The 18,430-nt window shown below is 45.7% G+C and overlaps 2 protein-coding genes and 1 long non-coding RNA gene across 3 annotated transcripts in view; 1 reads left to right on the top strand and 2 right to left on the bottom strand.

The window, feature by feature from the left end:
* The window catches only part of LOC106506903 (uncharacterized), a 67,799-nt gene extending 66,232 nt beyond the window's left edge, over positions 1 to 1,567 (top strand). The window contains exon 4 of the long non-coding RNA XR_014835777.1: positions 570 to 1,567. This is a non-coding gene — a long non-coding RNA (uncharacterized LOC106506903). The remainder of the gene's footprint in view (positions 1 to 569) is intronic.
* Positions 1,568 to 2,483: 916 nt separating this feature from the next.
* Positions 2,484 to 18,430, bottom strand: part of LOC100621626 (carbonic anhydrase 5B, mitochondrial) — a 42,554-nt gene continuing 26,607 nt past the window's right edge. Inside the window, exon 5 of the transcript XR_014835772.1 lies at positions 2,484 to 2,498. The gene's annotated coding sequence lies outside the window, so the exon portion shown is untranslated. The remainder of the gene's footprint in view (positions 2,499 to 18,430) is intronic.
* LOC146394487 (POM121-like protein 2) lies at positions 17,414 to 18,404 on the bottom strand. Its single transcript, XM_085008567.1, has one exon. It carries the CDS (start codon positions 18,233 to 18,235, stop codon positions 17,564 to 17,566), a length of 672 nt encoding a protein of 223 aa, XP_084864693.1. The 5' UTR covers positions 18,236 to 18,404; the 3' UTR covers positions 17,414 to 17,563.

The following is an 18,430-nucleotide window of genomic DNA, read 5'->3' as shown; positions in this document are numbered from 1 at the left end:
ATCATTTTGTTATCTCTCTAATTATTCTGAAAATATTTGGGTGATTATTACAAACTTCTTGAAATTGTTATATAGATAATCAATTTCATGCTAATTAAACTATGAAGGGTCACATTTGATTAAAAATCTGTAACTTCTAGTCTAGAAAATGAGTAGTGCTGAAGTATTTGAGGCGCTATTTTAAAAAGTTCAGAGTTTTTTCTTACCAAAGGTTTCCATATTCAGTGATTAAAGGCTTCATTTGATTTCTTTTAATGCATCACAGCCAGATGCATTATCCAAAAAATCATTAAAAATGTACAGAGTAACATATTTTAAATGGTTTTACAGTTTACTGTAGTAGATTTAGTTGCTCTAGGTTTAGCAAATTTGTTTATGACAATGAAATAGAATAATGAGGGTCAAAATTCAGAAGGGACATTGGCCCCTACTAGCTCTTGTTTTATTGCACGTAAATGGAGCACACTTATTCCCCACATGCGTTTACAACCCTGATGAACTTTAAAAGGCATCTTCCATGAATCAGAAGAATGACGCACGTGTTTTCTCATATTTAATTTACCCTCCAGAGCAGCAGATCAATAGTTATGTGCCGAGAAACTGCTTTCCAGTAGTGATGTGGAGTATGAAAGACATGGAGAAATCAATTTCTCTTTCCGGTCCCAGGAGACTCAGTGCCTTCTGCATGGCTCGTGGCAGTAGTAGTCTCAACTTTTTACCTGCGTTCTCTAAACTCTAAACACTGGGAGTAAATAGAAGCATATTCAGAATGTTCGAAATGGCTCTATTTGTCATCATCACCCCTGTTACTAGTAAGTTATTAGGCTCCTATATGTGGAGTTGCTGACATAAAGCATTGAATGAAGCAAGTTACATAAAATATGAGTCCTCTGGAAGTTCATTACTTAAACTTGTACATCAAAACAAATACAAAATTTGTGTAAGATTTTTGAAAAAGGGAAGAAAGTAAAGACACTATATTAAGAGGCAAGAGTTCTAGTATCTAGTTCTGTTTCCCACCTATTTTACCGAGATCTTCATCAGGGCATTTAATAATTTATTATTTTTAGTATTTTCTATGTGATATGTAACGTGGTATCTTCAGATTTGAAGTCGAGTTATTGACAGTGTTTCATAAATGTCACTTGAGATTTTGTCTTTCTAGTCACCTGACAGGATCTATGAAAGTTGATATTTTGAACCATGTCATTTTGGGCCACACATAATAATTCCTTTTGCTGATGTTGAATCCAAACATATGAGCACATCACCTCATAGCGATTTGCTTTATCCTGATATAAAAATCTTGTTACCTTGGAGTTCCCATCCTGACACAGGGGAAATGAATCCGACTAGGAACCATGAGGTGGCGGGTTCAATCCATGGCCTTGCTCAGTGGATTAAGGATCTGGCATTGCCGTGAGCTGTAGTGTAGGTCGCAAACGTGGCTCGGATCTGGCGTTGCTGTGGCTGTGGTGTAGGCTGGTGGCTACAGCTCCGATTCGACCCCTAGCCTGGGAACCTCCATATGCCTCGGGTGCGGCTCTGAAAAGACCAAAAAAAAAAATCTTATTAAGAAATTTTTCGGGAGTTCCCGTCGTGGCGCAGTGGTTAACGAATCCGACTAGGAACCATGAGGTTGCGGATTCGGTCCCTGCCCTTGCTCAGTGGGTTAACGATCCGGCGTTGCCGTGAGCTGTGGTGTAGGTTGCAGACGCAGCTCGGATCCCGCGTTGCTGTGGCTGTGGTGTAGGCCGGCGGCTACAGCTCCGATTGGACCCCTAGCCTGGGAACCTCCATATGCCGCGGGAGCGGCCCAAGAAATAGCAAAAAAATAAATAAATAAAATAAAAATAAAATAAAAAATAAATAAATAAATAAATAAAAGAAAAAAGTATGAAATCTAATGTAAAGTTTTCAGAGAACTCTTTACCCCAAATATGTATGCATGGTCTGTATTATTTACCTGTAAAGTTTTTATTTCTTTTGGTTTCAAAATATTTCTATACATAGGAAATGTTGGAAATATTTCTGTATTATTTTCAAGGTGATATTTTAATGATTAAAAAAAAAAAAAAGGCTCTTTGAGGATTAGCACCTGAAAAGGAACTCACATGCTATTGTTCTTATGAAAATAGGTCTGAAAATCCAAGGGGGAAAGTAGTAAAATAAGTCCAGTATCATGTTAAATATAATCAAACTGAGTTTATCTAAGGGTTGGATTAATGTGAGGAGATTTATTAGTATCATGCAGCAAGTGGTAGAAACCCAGTGGCCATGGTAATAAATGCTGAAAAGGCTGCTAATAAAATTCAACATCAGTTACTGATACAAGGAATTTTCGGTAAACGAGGAATACGCGGATACTTTTATGTCATGACATGTCAAATTGAAAGTGACTCACCAGCCCCAGTGGAAGAGCGGCATTCCCGTTAGGGTGAGGAAGACGGGGGTCCCTGGAATTCCCACCAAGATGTCTCCCTGTTCTCATAGGGCCGCTGAAGTGAGACAAAAGAGCATCAACGGCTAGCTATTACTGTTGAAAAGTAGGGGAAACTTTTAAGTCATGTATAGATGATATGAAATATAGGCTTGCTTTCCAGGAAAATGCAAGAGAATAAGCATATATCAGGTTGAAAAGGGGAATTAACAACTAACAAAGAATATCTGTGCACATATAAATTCCTGAAAAAAATTTTGAGAAAAAAAAACATTTTGTCAGAAAAAAGGACAAAGCCATATGACCCAGGAATCCCACTCTTGGGGCTTATCCAGACAGAACTCTCCTTGAAAAAGACACATGCATGGAAATCCTGTGAAACTGGATTGTTATGATCATTATACAACTACAGATGTGATAAATTCATTTGAGTAATAAAAAAAATTTTTTTTAAAGACACATGCATTGTATGTTCATTGCAGTACTATTCACAAAAGCCAAGACATGGAAACAAGCTAAATGTCCATCGCCAGATGAATGGATGTTAAGAAGATGTGGCATATATATATACAATGGAATACTACTCAGCCACAAAAAAGAACAAAATAATGCCATTTGCAGCAACATGGATGGAACTAGAGACTCTCATACGAAGTGAAGTAAGTCATAAAGTGAAAGACAAATACCGTATGATATCACTTATATCTGGAATCTAATATATAGCACAAATAAACCTTTCCACAGAAAAGTAATTCATGGACTTGGAGAACAGATTTGTGGTTGCCAAGGGGGTGGGGGAGGGAGTGGAATGGACTGGACTGGGAATCTGAAGTTAATAGATGTAAACTATTGCCTTTGGAATGGATAAGCAATGAGATCCCACTGTATGGCATTGGGAACTGTATCTAGTCACTTATGATGGAGCATGACGGAGGATAATGTGAGAAAAATAATGTATATATGTATGTGTGACAGGGTCACATTGCTGTGATATTGACAGAACACTGTAAACCAACTACAATGAAAAAAATAAAAATAAAAAAAAGAAATGTAAACTCATTCCGGTAAAAAAAAGAAAAGAAAAAAGGACAAAGGACCTAATAAGAAATTCACAAAAAAGAAATACAAGTGGCCATTCAACATGTATGATGTTCAGACTTCCCGTTGTGGCTCAGTGGTTAACGAATCCAACTAGGAACCATGAGGTTGCGGGTTCAACCCCTGGCCTCACTCAGTGGGTTAAGGATCTGGCACTGCCGTGAGCTGTGATGTAGGGTGCTGGCGTAGGCTCTGGAGTAGGCCGGTGGCTACAGCTCCTATTAAACCCCTATCCTGGGAACCTCCATATGCCACAGGTGCAGCCCTAGGAAAAAAAAAAGACAAAAAGCAAAACATGTAAGATGTTCATCTTTACTATGAAACAAAGAATTGCAAATCAAACCAGCATTTATATACTGCTCTAGCATTTCTTTTTTTTCTTGTTTTTTTTTGTCTTTCTGCTATTTCTTGGGCCGCTCCCGCGGCATATGGAGGTTCCCAGGCTAGGGGTCTAATCGGAGCTGTAGCCACTGGCCTACGGCAGAGCCACAGCAACGCAGGATCCGAGCCGCGTCTGCAACCTACACCACAGCTCATGGCAACGCCGGATCGTTAACCCACTGAGCAAGGGCAGGGACTGAACCCGCAACCTCATGGTTCCTAGTCGGATTCGTTAACCACTGCGCCACGACGGGAACTCCAGCATTTCTTTTGTCAAGAGTTTTGAGGATCATAATATCCAGTTCAGGATACTGGAAAATGAACATGCATATATTGCCAAAAAATATGTACACTGATATAACACTTTTGAAAGGAAATTTTATCAAAACATTACATTTTTGTATAACAAAAAATTGAAGTATAAAACACATGAAAAGATGTTCAACATCACTCGTTATTAGAGAGATGCAAATCAAAACCACTGTGAGGTACCACCTTACACCAGCCAGAATGGCCATCATCAAAAAGTTTACAAACAATAAGTGCTGGAGAGGGTGTGGAGAAAAAGGAACCCTAGTACACTGTTGGTGGGATTGTCAATTGGTGCAACCACTGTGGAAAACAGTATGGAGATGCCTCAGAAAACTAAAAATACAACTCCCATTTGATCCAGCAATCCCACTCCTGGGCATCTATCCAGAGAAAACCATGACTCGCAAAGACACATGTACTCCGATGTTCCTTGCAGCACTCTTTTCAATAGCCAAGACATGGAAACAACCTAAATGTCCATCCACAGGGGAGTGGATCAAGAAGATGTGGTCCATATACACAGTGGAATGTTAGCCATTAAAAGGAACGAAATACCAGCATTTTTAGCAACATGGATGGACCTAGAAATTATCATGCTAAGTGAAGTCAGCCATACAATGAGACATCAACATCAAATGCTATCACTGACATGTGGAATCTAAAAAAAGTACAGACTGAACTTCTTTGCAGAACAGATGCTGACTTACAGACGTTGAAAAACTTATGGTCTCTGGAGGAGACAGTTTGGGGGGTGAGGGATGTTCTTGGGTTGTGAGATGGAAATCCTGTGAAACTGGATTGTTATGATCATTATACAACTACAGATGTAATAAATTCATTTGAGTAATAAAAAAATTGAAGTATAGTAGATTTACAGGATTATATTAGTTTGGGGTGTACAGTATAATGATTCAGTATTTTTATAGTTTATACTCTATTAAAAGTTATTACAAGATAATATCTATAATTCTCTGTACTATACAAATATCTTTGTTGATCACTTATTTTACACATAATTGTATCATTTTAAAATAAGAGTATAGTTGATTTATAGTATTATATTAGTTTATTTTTGCATAATGTTTGATCTCAAAATCTAAATTTTACAAATTTATGCCAAAGATATTATTACAAACAAGCAAAAAATTGTTAGCCTCCAGAATATTTATTACAGCATTTTTATTATACTAAAAAAAGGAAAATAAGTCAGATTTAAAAGTGTATGATACATCCAAAAAAATGAATGCAGTATTAGACCATCATTAAAAATTATATTAAAGAGAAGTATTTAATGATATCGAAATACATTCAAAATACAGTTGAATTCAAGAAAGAAGGTGACAATACTTTATAATATTATAATGCCAGGGTTTTTTTGAGATATAGTTAACATATAACAACCTGTAAGTTTAAGGTGTACAATATGATGATTTGATACATTTATATACTACAATGTCACATTAGCTAATACCTCTATATTGTCACACTGCTGAGACCAGCTCAGCAGGATGGGGCCAAAGAACGGGTGCTGTGAAACTTACGGAAAAAAGGAAAAAAGTTAACATAAAACAAAACACAGAGACATTTATCTTAAGTAAAGGTGGGAACCGAGGGACTCAGGGACCAAGAGCACCCCTCAAGAAACCACACTGCTTTTATTGTGCTCTTGAGGATTACGTCAAGTGAGGAGGGGGCTATAGGTGGAGGATGTTAGGGTTTTTTTTTTATTATTCTATAAGTTCTTTTATTATTTTAAAAATCACATAGCTGGTAGATGGTTAAGCTTTTACTCTGACCTTCAGGTATTTAACAATCATTAGCATTTGAGTGAGCTATCTATGCATAGCCTTTCAGAGAATCCTCACTGTGCAAACAGCATGCCTATTTGCGGCAACCCGGTGTGCCTAGGTTTGCAACTTGGTTCTCTTTGCTAATGCATATTCTGCTAACGACTGCTCGTAAACCACTTGTCCACGAGGTTCCTCTTTCTCTTATTCTTTAGAGGACATACCGTGCTAGTGCAAACGGCATGCCAGTCTGCACAGGTCCGATGTGCCTAGACCAACTCATTTTGTCCTCATTCAGCAGACCCTATGAATTATGCCTTTAGGTCTTTGTTCTTAAGCTTAAGTCATTTGCCATCACTGTGACTGTTTTTCAAGCAGGAAGGTGGGGTAAAGTAAAGCAGGAAGGTAGGATAAAGCAGGACAAGATGGAGTTTTCAGCAAAGAGGCTAAGAAAATATTGTAGAAACATGTCTCCCAATAATCACATGATCATCATTTCTTTTTTGAAGAATTAAGATCTAATCTCTCAGCAACTTTGAAGTTTATAGCAGTATTATTGACAGTAACCAGTATTGTGCATTAGATCTCCAGAACTTATTTATCTACTAGTTGCAACTTTGTACCCTTAAACTACATCTCCCCATTCCCCCACCCCTACCTCCTGGAAACCCCCATTCTACTCCCAGTTTTGTTTTAAAGAAGAAATCTATCTGTATTTACACGCGAGCGCGCGCGTGTGCACACACACACACACACACACACACAGAGGAAGATCCAAAGTTAAGAAAGATGTTCCAAAAATTTAGAAAATATTAATAATGGTTACTGATGCTGATGGAAATACAGATGATTTCATCTTTTCTCTTTTAGCCTCTCTTTTTTTTCCTTTTTTAAGAAATTGAAGTATAGTAAATTTACAATATTCTGTTAATTTCTGCTGTAAAGCAAGGTGATTCAGTTATACATTATACTTCAAAAGAGGGGAGCTTTTCTTCTCTTTTCAAAAAATGGCTTACATTGACACAAACAGCATTTTACTGTCTTCAGCCCTAGTCACATAAATGACTAAGTAAAAGCAAAAGAGAGACTCTCAATACTTTTCTGAAGTTTTAAGGCTAAAGAAAAGCTGAATCAGATGCCTCTCTCTAACACAGCGTTCTTCCTTGGTGCCAACAATCAGCTTTGTCACAATCTCTACCTGTCGGCTTTTTTCGCCCCATGATGCCTTTATCTAGTCTACCATTTCCTAAGATAACTTCACCTAGCCTGACTTTGTTTTCGGGAGTTGGTTACGCGAGCGCTTGCTTCCTTCTAGGAAATTTCCATGTCACCTAAGAGCGAGCTTGTTGGGATGGCTGGCCTCCTCACTTGTGGCCACCTCTGCCTCGAGGAGGGCTTTTCCTGACTCTGCCCTGGCAACCAAGGGGCAGGCGGCGAGGAAAAGCTTCCCTAAGTGGAGTCAGACGACAGCAGTGGGTCCTCTGTGATAGACTGTCACCCTTACTAGGTGGGGGAAATGATAGCCTCTCAAATAAGAGGCTGTGTTGCAGAAGTGTGGTTGTTGATATTTTCCTCGTTGTTGCTTTAAAAATCCAGGTTTTCTCTTCAGCAGGAGGGCCACCGGATCTAGTTTCTCCGTTCTTTTTATGTACGTATGTATGTGTGTGTGTATGTGTGTTTTGATTCTGGCTCTCTTAGGTATTTATTTATTTTTTGGCCACGTCCCCCAGCATGCAGAAGTTCCCCAGCCAGGGACTGAACTTGCACCACAGCAGTGACAGCTGCTGAATCCTTAGCCACTGTGCCACCGGGGAACGCCTCATTTTTCCATGCTTGGTTTACAAGCAGAGAGGTGGAATCTGGGGCCTGAATTCAGGAAGGGGCGGTGTGGTAGAGAGCAAGGCCCTGACACCCACCCGCAGGGGGCTTGATGGGCGTCTGCAGAGTGCCACTAGGGGAAGGGCAGTCCTCAGAGCATCTCAGGTTCTGGTAGAGTTTCAGTTTTGACCAAGGATGACGTGAGACACAGTGGGGTTCGGTGTGGTGGAGATGGGGTTCGGGTGACGCTCATTCCACTCTTCCTGTTGCCGCCAGGGCCTTAAACCCTGGATCCTCGGTTTCCTCGTCTGTAACAGGATTACACACAGCCACCGTGTGGCGCTGTTGTGAGGATTAGAGAAATAATCCAGCAAAGCTGGGTCGTGGCAGGAGGTAGCGCCTGTTGACCGTTCCTGCTGCACTGGCTAATGTAGTCTCTAGCCACATCGTTCCGTATAAAGCTAAGCAACATTCAGTCTCCAGCAGCACCAGCTCCGCGTCACCTACTGGACAGCCGCCTGTGCCCAGCGGCTGGCGTGGGGTGCGTAGCGGGTACATCCTGAACAGCGCGGAGAGGAACGGCCCCTCGGGCGGCACTGCTCTATGTCACTGCCTTTGGTTTTACTCCACTGCCAGACCTCAGGGCGGACCAAAGCCATTCTCTTTGACTTGGAAGCTCTCCTGGATATTTACCTGCAGAGGTGAGCGTCAGATGCGGCCAGCCTTGAAAGGGTGTCGTCCTTTGTTCACCAGAGGTGGAAAGGAGTGATGTTTGTTCTCCAAATTAAGGTCGTTTATCTCTAAGCCAGATATGTCAGCCCCGAAGAGATGGGAAGTTCATGCCAAGATAAACCTCCAGAAAGGACTCCTTCTTTCTCCTGTGCATTTAGCCAAACAAGAACAGAAAAAGGGGTGGGGGAGAATAACTACTTTTGAGTCAGCAGAGAAAACATTCTTGTAGGTAGAGTTTGGAAAGGACAACTAACAATCTGTTTCCAAACAGGTTTTCGTAAATAACTGACAGGAGATGGGCTGTTTCTATCAAAGTATTAACCCAAACGATGGCGGTTAATCACTAAACTTTCCAGGTGGTGGCTTGCTTCTTTGCCTGATATACTAATCCAGGTCACAGAACGGCTAAGGCAGCTTTAAGTGAAGGGCAGGGCTTGTTTTCTTCTTCTTTTTTCCTTTTTCTGTTTGCCTCTGGTTTTCCATTCTGAAACTATGTTGTGGTCTTCTTTCCCTGGTGACTATTAATCATTTTGAACTCTGTGAATCAGGTATGTCACTTTGGAAATTAAGCATAGATTAAGTTTTCTGTTGTGATTGGCAAGTCTTTGACTTTACTCCATGTTATTCTAAATTTGTATTTACATGTATCAGGGCTCGAAAGTCAGGCCTCTGACTATTTTATGAGTTTGGGAAAAACCTCTTAAAGCATATGATGAATGAGGTTAAACTTTTGTGAATATATATATTTAGCTGCATCTGCTCCATGTGGAAGTTCCCGGGCCAGGGATCGAAACTGCGCTGCAGTTGGAACCTATGCCACAGCTGCGGCATCGCTGGATCCTTAACTCACTGCACCACAATGGAACTTTCCTTTTGGAATTATTTGAGACTGAATATTTTTTTAGCTCTGTTTTCAGGTCATTCCAGTTGCATTAAGTATTAGGACTTATCAGGCTCTGTTTGACACATTTTGTCATCCTATGCTGCTCTTTCAAGTGCTCAGTAGCCACCTATGTCTAGTGACTGTCATATTGGACAGCACAGGTAGAGAACATTCCCATCGTTACAGAAAATTACATTGGACCATACTGTTCTGTATCATTTACTTTGATTTCGTACAGCTCCCAGACCTTATGGCAGACCAAAACCATTTCCTTTGCAAGAAAATACTTTAAAAATGAACTTAGTATATTGGGAGTTCCCGTCCTGACACAGTGGAAACAAATTTGACTAGGAACCGTGAGGCTGCAGATTTGATCCCTGGCCTCGCTCAGTGGGTTAAGGATCCAGCGTTGCCATGGGTTGTGGTGTAGGTTACAGACGCGGCTCAGATCTGGCGTTGCTGTGGCTGTGGTGTAGGCTGGCAGCTCCAATTGGACCCCTAGCCTGGGAACCTCCATATGCCACAGGTACAGCTCTAAAAAGACCGAAAAAAAAAAAAAAAAAAAAAACCAACTTAGTATAAAATCACCTTGGGAGATAGAGCAGTAAGTGAAACATCTACATGTTCATTTAAATTTTATTTTCTGCTGACACTGTGCTTTCTTTGGTAAGAGGCCTTTCTGCGGAGTTACCTTAAGCTTGAATTACTTATTCCAAAGACCTCAATCTGATGTTTTATTAAAGTAATAATGGCTTCAAATATAAATTGTTAATAAACTTATTTTGCTTATACTTTTTACCCTATAGTATAGGGTAGAAATCTAAACTGATGGATAAGTAATGCAACTAGTATGCATTGCTTGATCTGTGAAGCCACATGTGAGATATAAAGATGTGTTCAATTCACTTTCACAGATTTATTGAGCACCTATTATATGTCACATATATGTATAGCAGTCAGCTAAGCCTCCAGGAACATTCACTTTCTTTTTCCTAGGCATTTACCAATAAGAGAAATTGTAGGTCATAGAGTATACATATAATTAGCTTTAGCAACTCTTTCCTAATCCTCTCTTAAGTTGTATATTTTGATTCCTTTTATGAATGGAGCCTATCTCTCTGAAATATTTTGAATGCCCTAGTAGAAATATATTACATCCAATATACAAGTTTTCAATCTTTTTTTTTCTTTTTTTTTTTTTTTGGTCTTTTTGTCTTCTGGGGCTGCACCCATGGCATGTGGAAGTTCCCAGACTAGGGGTCGAATCGGAACTGCAGCCGCCAGCCTACACCACAGTTCATAGCAACGCCAGATCCTTAACCACTGAGTGAGGCCAGGGATTGAACCTGCATCCTCATGGATCCCAGTCAGGTTCACTAACCACTGAGCCACGACGGGAACTCCCAAGCTTTCAATGTTTTAACACTTACCCAAGACAAATGGTTCCATTGCCAGGATACTTCATCTAGAACTGTGTCAATCTTGTTCTGATCTAAATAGCTTGAGGCTTTGTTCTGTAATCAAAACTCAACTCCTACTTATCACCAGCCAGCTCCTGCTTTTAGAATTAAGAGGAAGCAATGAAAGGACAGGAAATCAGGTCAAATTATACCTAACATCTTAAAAAGAACTTTCATGCTGTGAGGAGAGCTGGCGAGCATCTTCAGTTTCACCTGCTGCACTGAACTTATCGTCTTCACCCGTTCTTGGGCAGCCTTATCCCCATCTCAGCCTTCTGTCAGCAAGCCTTTCCTGTCTGAACAGCATTGTGTTGGTCCCTGAACAACAGTGGTCTTTCTTGATTTTTAAGCTCATGGACATGAAATCTCTATACTTTAGCTCTTTAAGCAGGGAAGGAAACCAAGAGCAGAATAAAACTCTAACTCGTTTTTCCTTATGTGTATGAAAGTCACTTTGAGGAAAGAGGATCTTAAAATTATTCACTAAAATGAATATTTAGATTTATTTTAATTTCAGCAAATCAGTCTTCTCCTGTCCTTTGTTATCCTAAATATACAAGGGAGCTTATCTAAAGCCAGTTCTTATGTCATGCTCAGAAAATTGTCTAACTGCAATGTACATTCATTTTAAAAATCCATCCTCTGAGCAAAATAGCCATTACTGACATCTGAGAGTTTCCCTCTGGTTTTCAGTCAATGAGAATGCCTCAGACACAGTGGTGGCTTCATATTTTGTCTACTGATGGGTGAGGAGGCTTATAAGGGACTTGTCTTGAAATTGCATTTTGACAGCAAACTCCCCTTTCACTGAAGAGTGGCTGTGAGAAAGGTAGTGGTGGAAATTATCATAGGCTAAACTCCCAGTAGATGATCCCCTGGGGCCACTACTGTCGGCCATACTGACACCATTACTTGTATAAAGTTGCATGAAAAAGGAGCAAGAATTTGTAGGTCACAAGTGACAGAGCTGACAGCTATTGCTAGGCCTATGGTACACAAAATTGCCCAAACTCAAATTGGGCAACATGGTTGACTACCGAGTGTCCTTAGAAAATGGTCTTTTTTTACATGATTTTTATTTTTTCCATGATAGTTGGGTTACAGTGTCCTGTCAATATTCTACTGTACAGAAAAGTGACCCAGTCACACGTATATACATTCTTTTTCTCACATTTTCCTCCATCTTGCTCCATCACAAGTGACTAGATAGAGTTCGCAGTGCAATGTAGCAGGATCTCATTGCAGGAAATGGTCTTCATGGTGTCTCTAGACCAATGGCGCGATTGGTAGTAAACATGAATTATGAAGGAAAAGCTCTAACTACCTTGATAACACTAGGGTAGGATGGGGACTTCCTTATGTTGAGTGGTAAAGGGAAGGCCTCCCTGAAGAGATGACATTTAAGCCAAGACTGGATTAACAAGAAGGAGCCTGCTATTGAAAAAATATTCTGGGCAGTCGAAGTTAGCTCTTGGCAGGATGCCCTAGATGGAGGGACCTGCTGTTCTTGCTGCCAGGCAGCTTGAGTTCCAGGAATACTGCTGTCAGGAGGCTGAGTGGTGAGGGCTGCCTCCTGAAAGGGCCTGTGTTTAGGATGCTCTACAAGTGCTGGGCCCGATCCACTGAGCGCTGCTCTCAGGGTGGCTGCATCTTTACGCCCACAGGTTTCCCCTACGGGAAAGGGCACCTCACGGTGAAGATGGGATGGAAAACACCTTTGCAGACAGGCTGCCTCTCTCGAGTGTGCGAGGTCATAGAAAGGCACCACTAGCTTGGCAAATGGATCAGATGTAAAATCTGCCTTTCAGATTTAGGCTGTCACAGCAGCCCTAATACAATACACACTAACACAATAGCAAATGCTGCTGTTTGCTGTCACTGACACGATAGCAAATATCCCTTTCCAGGGAGGCTTCAGGGATCCAGATCTTGGAGGTTATTAGCTTTTTCTTTCTTTGTTTTTTCCTCCTCGTTGCTTGTTCTGTGGCTGTTGCAGAGAACCTGAAGATCTTGAGCCGTGCTGGATGGAAAGTGTCAAGAGTAACTCCCTAAAGATAGTCAAGTGATGGACAGTGCGCCGACTACTGCCGTTTCCATGCCGCCTTTCCCCCAGTCTTTGCTAGAGGGTCTCCTCTGTCCCACGTGATCTCACCCAGGGACCCGGGCGCGGTGTCTCCTCTGCATGACTGGAAACCTACAGCGGGCATACCCGCGATCCAGCGTAACCTGGATGGCCTCTGCCAGAGGGTGTTCTCTCTAAAGCGAGGTCCTGGCCGCACCCGTGCAGGACTTGGAGGAGAGCAGGACGGGTCCAGTCACCAAGAGCCGCCTCCTCGGGCAGTGGAAGGGAAGGTCGAAGGAGCGGAGGCAGCGGGCGGGGGCCTGCGGGGAGGGGCGCGGGGTCCACTGCCATCCCCAGGACAGGGCGGGGAGGGGTTCCAGCGCGTGCATCGCAGCGCAGGAGTCTCGAAATGTTGAGAGGATTCTCTCCCCAGGGCTAAACTGTAGTCTGTTTTCCAGGTAAGCTGGGAAAGGTATCTGCCTGCTTTCCTCAAGTATTGTCTTTTGGGATAATTGATCAACCTGAGCGAGAGAGGTCGACGTGTAGCTGAGGCGTAGCTTTTCTCCTTCTGCGGAAAACGATGTAGGTCACGGAAGGGATTTCTCCCTCCGCCTGATCATTCAAGGAGAAGCCTTGTGACCTACGAAAGAACAGCATGCTGTTGTAGCCCTGGCGAGGGGATTAACGGTCTTGTGCCTGTAAAAGAGCAGCCCAGCTCCTGTGTAGTCCTTTGATTCCGGAAACAGGAGCCCGATTCTTCCCTCCGCTTGGACGGAGTTGGTCCTGGCGGGGGCCGTTGGCGAGGAATGGCAGCGGGTCCAGTTCTGAGACAATCGCCTTCGCACCGGGCTCCCCACACTGGCGCAAAGGAGTGGACCCTTTCACCTTCTTAGTGATTTGCTGATGGAAGCAATTTGTGTATGTTTAAATGTCATTGGCTTGTGAAACAGTCAGACAAACTTTTTAGTCCAGCAAAGAGGTCCATCAAGACCCATCTGTATTTAAAAATCTTGAAAATGTAGGTTTTCTATTTAGCTCAGCTAATGGCATTTCCGTTTCTTTCTTTCTTTTTTTTTTAGCTTTTCAGGGCCACACCTGCATCATGTGGAAGTTTCCAGGCCAGGGGTCGAATGGGAGCTACAACTGCTGGCCTGCATCACAGCCCCAGCAGCGCTGGATCCTTCACCCACTGATTGATGCCAGGCATCGAACCCGCATCCTCATGGATACTAGTCGGGTTCATTAACCACTGAGCCATGAAGGGAACTCCCTCAGTTTATTATTCTTGAGGTAGACTTGACAGATGACACTATTTTAGTTTCCGGTGTGCCGTGTAATAATTTGATATTCGTATATATTGTGAAATGCTCACCACAGTGAGTCTCGTTAACATCCCTTACCACACGGTGTGATAGAATTTTGTTCTTGTGATGAGAACTTTTAAGATCTAGGCGTTTCCCGTCGTGGCTCAGTGGAAATGAAGCTGACTAGCACCCATGAGGACACAGGTTCCATCCCTGGCCTTGCTCAGTGGGTTGAGGATCCGGCGTTGCCGTGAGCTGTGGTGTAGGTTGCAGACGTGGCTCAGATCTGGCGTTGCCGTGGCTCTGGTATAGGCCGGTGGCTACGGCTCCAATTCCACCCCTCGCCTGGGAACCTCCATATGCCGCAGGTATGTTTAGCTCAATAAGTGCTGTTGGCTGGTGGATTTTTCCCTTTGTGCAAACCTTAGAGGACATTCGGTGTGGTCATATTTGGAAGAAAGGGCATGGAAGAAGTCACACTGTTTGGACACAATCTCTGAATGGAAGGAATTGGCATCTTTGGGTCCCAGATCTTCTCCTGAAACCCGTGCCATCCGGTCTTCACGGTACTGCCTGTAGCACCAGCCCCAGCTTTCCTTAATGTACATTTCCTCTTGGCTACCTCTGTGTACACCACATGCAGGAGTCTTCTTATACGAGAGAGTTCTCTGTGTTTTGATGTTGTCTGGCTCTTTGCGGTTGGGGGAAAGAAAGTTCTGGGGGAGCAGTCTCCCTCCTTTCCTTCCTCCCCTTTCTGTGATCGCAGTGCAGGCCCGATTCGGTAGCTCCGTTTCTCTCTCAGGAAGGCGGGGGCACACGCTGCAGGGCAGGCTTGGGCCTTGTCCCCACGCCCCAGGGCCCAGAGGAGTCTTGTGTTGCAGATGGACAGAGTGTTTGACGGGCTCCCAGGTGATGCTCAGCTGATAAAGTGGAAAGCGTGTCCTAAGCTTGGAGACTCTGGAGTTCTCATCAGGGCAGGGGTTAGAGCCCCTCCCGACAAGGGCTGTGGACCACCCACATGAAATCCAGAAGCCCTTTGCCCTCCCCACTGTCCTGGGTCTCTCCTCACATGGAGCGTGGAGTCCTGTGGGCAGATCTGGCATCTCGGGACTTTTGGCTTCCCCTTTGGTTTGAATCTTCTGGTGAGCTACCACCGTGACCTTGATCTTCAAGAGCCTCTTTTTAAAAAAACTTTCTATGCTCGCCGATTGGCCGTGTTCTGTCAATTTCTGCTGTACAGCAAAGTGACCCGGTTACACGTTCGTGCACAGTCTTTATCTCACACCATCCTCCATCCTGCTGCATCCCAGGTGAGTAGATGTGGTTCCCTGTGCTGTACCGCAGGGTGTCATTGCTTATCCACTCCAAACGCAGTCGTTTGCATCTTCAGGAGTCTCAATAGCCCTGACCTCCTAGGCCTGTCACGTAGGGGCAGAGTCGTGGCATCTCAGTGCCCTGGCAGCAGAACTCGGTTCCTAACCATCGCTCGCCGTGTTGGCCGGTCACAGTTCGTTCTTGGCAAACATCCGTGAGCGAATGCCGCGTGCTTCACATGGTGCCTCGTAAACCAGGGGCCTGTCCACGGGGCCACAGTGGACACAAGCAGACAGTGCCCACCCCCCACTTGTCCCTCCTGTTGCCCCTTGGTGCCCTGGGCGATATACTCCCACAGTGAGTGTGGTGGGAGTGGCCCCCCACCGCCTGGGCCTTACCTCTCGTTGGACCTCAGTTTCTTACTCTTGTGGAAGCCAAGACCTCAGGTAATTTCTCGGAGCATCCTCCGAACAAGGAGGGAGGCCCAGCCCCCGAGGGTGCCTTCTCAGGCAGCCTTTGCCTTGCCGCCGTCCCCAGAAGCAGGGCTGTGCTTCCCTGGCCCTTTCCCCAACCTTGCTGCTTTAGGAAGTGGGCTTGCTCATGACTAGTTCAGTTGCCGGTATCGGAACAAAATGTAAGCATGTCTCTGTTTCTGTCGTTGATATTCATAGAACACCAAGCCCTGCCTGGGATTCCAGTTCTCTGCACCTTTACCGGCATTGGATGTTCTTTAACTTGGTCATTTTTGCCAACCTGAAGACGTGAACCGAGTAGCTTGCTTTTCAGAAATGCCTTGTCTGGAGTTCCCGTCATGGCTCAGAGGAAGCGAGTCTAACTAGTATCCACGAGGACGCAGGTTCGATCCCTGGCCTCTCTCAGTGGGTTAAGGATCCAGCGTTGCCATGATCTGTGGTGTAGGTCACAGACGCGGTTTGGACCTGGCGTTGCTGAGGCTGTGGTGTAGGCCAGAGGCTACGGCTGCAATTCCACCCCAGCCCGGAAGCCTCCATATGCCGCGGGTGCGACCCTAAAAAGACAAAAAGAAAAAAAGCATTGTCTGACTGTTCATAAGGCCCAAACCTGAGTCATTCACACCCCACCGCATTCTGCAGAACGGGGGAAATGTTTTTGCCAACCATGCAGCACCTCGTGGGGGTCATCTCTGTGTCTGAAAAAGGCCCGCTTTGGGAGACCAGGCGTGACTGTTTCTGCCAGCAGAGGTCACTGTCCCTCAGCGGTTCTCCACCCCTGGCATGCTGTGCCCACCCACCCCAGCCCCCAGTGACCTGGCAGTGGCGGGAGCCAGGTTTTATTTTCTCAGCGTGGGTGTCTCCTGACACCTGGAGCCTAGAGACCAGGGATTCTGCGGAAACCCTGCCACGCAGGGATCTGTGCCCAACACACAGGACTGTCTGGCCCCAAGAGAGCCAGGGAGGAGAAACTGTGGTGTGGAGGGAATCCTAGGATTTGAATCTTGGAAAGAAAGGCCTTGACAGTCTAAGATCATAAGGCGATTTTTACTATTACTTGAAATACGAACACATTCAGAAAACCGTCAGGTATTTTTGAGAATAATTCAAGACAACCTAAGTGAAAAGGCAGGTAAACCACAGTTAGGAACGGGAGGACTCAGTACTTGTTCAAGAAGTCAGTTCTCTTCAAAGGGTTGTAAAGTCAGTGCTCTCCCCGTGGCACCCATCCCATCAGTCACTGTCCTAATAAATGTGGGACAAGTCATCGCTGCGATAAAATAAAACCAGAGCAGCCTTTCAACTCCATCATCGGGGCGGAGGGGAGAAGCAGGGCCTCCTGACGAGGGCGTTCTGGGGGGAGGGCCGGCAGGAGGGGTGCGGGGGCAGGAGGGTGAGTCCAGCGGCGCGTCTGTCGTCTGTCGTCTGTCGCGAGGCTTGCCCAGTGTGCAGACAGGAAGGCTCAGGCAGGCCTGGGGGGCAGGCCGGTCCGTGTGCGCCTCTCACAGGCAGTCGCCCCTGGAGCAGAGGCTGCTTGTCAGAGGCCCGGGCCTGGGCACGAAGGCGGGGGCCGCTGCATTTCTGCGCACGGGCTGGAAGGCCGAGGGCCTGGGCGCCGGGCTCTGCCCCCTCCGCTTGGGCTCGGGGGTCTCGAACCAGAGAGGCCCGTCGAACCTCCTCTTCCCTTTCTGGCATCGTCGGAGGGCCTCCAGCACGGTCTCCCGGGCACAGGGGTCCGGGCGCTCCTGCCTGGGCGGGTACCTGTAGAAGCTGCCTCTGCGAAGCGGCGGGGCGACGTGGATGGTGACGGTTCTGCCCACGCGGCAGGGGGTGCGGGTGGTCCACATGAAGCCCTTGAGGAGAGCCCTGCGAGGGCTGCACAGGCGCAGCCCCGTGGACGGGCGGAGGGGCGGCCTGCCGGGCCAGCCGCGCCGCCGGGCCTGGGGCCCCGAGGCCCCGGGGCCGCGGGCGGAGTCCCTGCCGGGCGGGCGGAGGCGCAGGCCTGGGCCCAGGTCCCTGGGCTGGAGTCTGCTGTGGCGGGCCGGCTTGGCCCTCGGAGGTGGCGGGGACCCTGGGCACAGGCGCTGCCAGGCGGGGCGCGGCCGCCTGACCCTGGCCTCGGCCAGGCGCCCTGCCCGGTACCTGCTCAGGTACCTGCTCAGGTAGCTGCCCATGATCGCGGGCGGCGGGGCGGGGGCTTGGCGGGGGCTTGGCGGGACTAGGGCGTCCGGGGCTCCCCGAAGTCGAAGTCGAAGTCGGCAGGCGGAGGAGAAGCCACTACCGGGCCAGGCGACCGTTGGCTTCGGCGGCAAGCAGGGGCGTGGGTGCCTGGGCGGCCTGAGGGTTCAGGCCCTGCGCACGCGCGCGCG

The sequence above is a fragment of the Sus scrofa genome, chromosome X (assembly GCF_054392235.1).
Source record: "Sus scrofa isolate SSC_HxYL_T2T_F1_AM1 chromosome X, Sscrofa_HxYL_maternal_Yorkshire_Landrace_v2.0, whole genome shotgun sequence".
Lineage (NCBI taxonomy): Eukaryota > Metazoa > Chordata > Mammalia > Artiodactyla > Suidae > Sus > Sus scrofa.
This window is presented reverse-complemented; position numbering and strand designations above follow the sequence as displayed.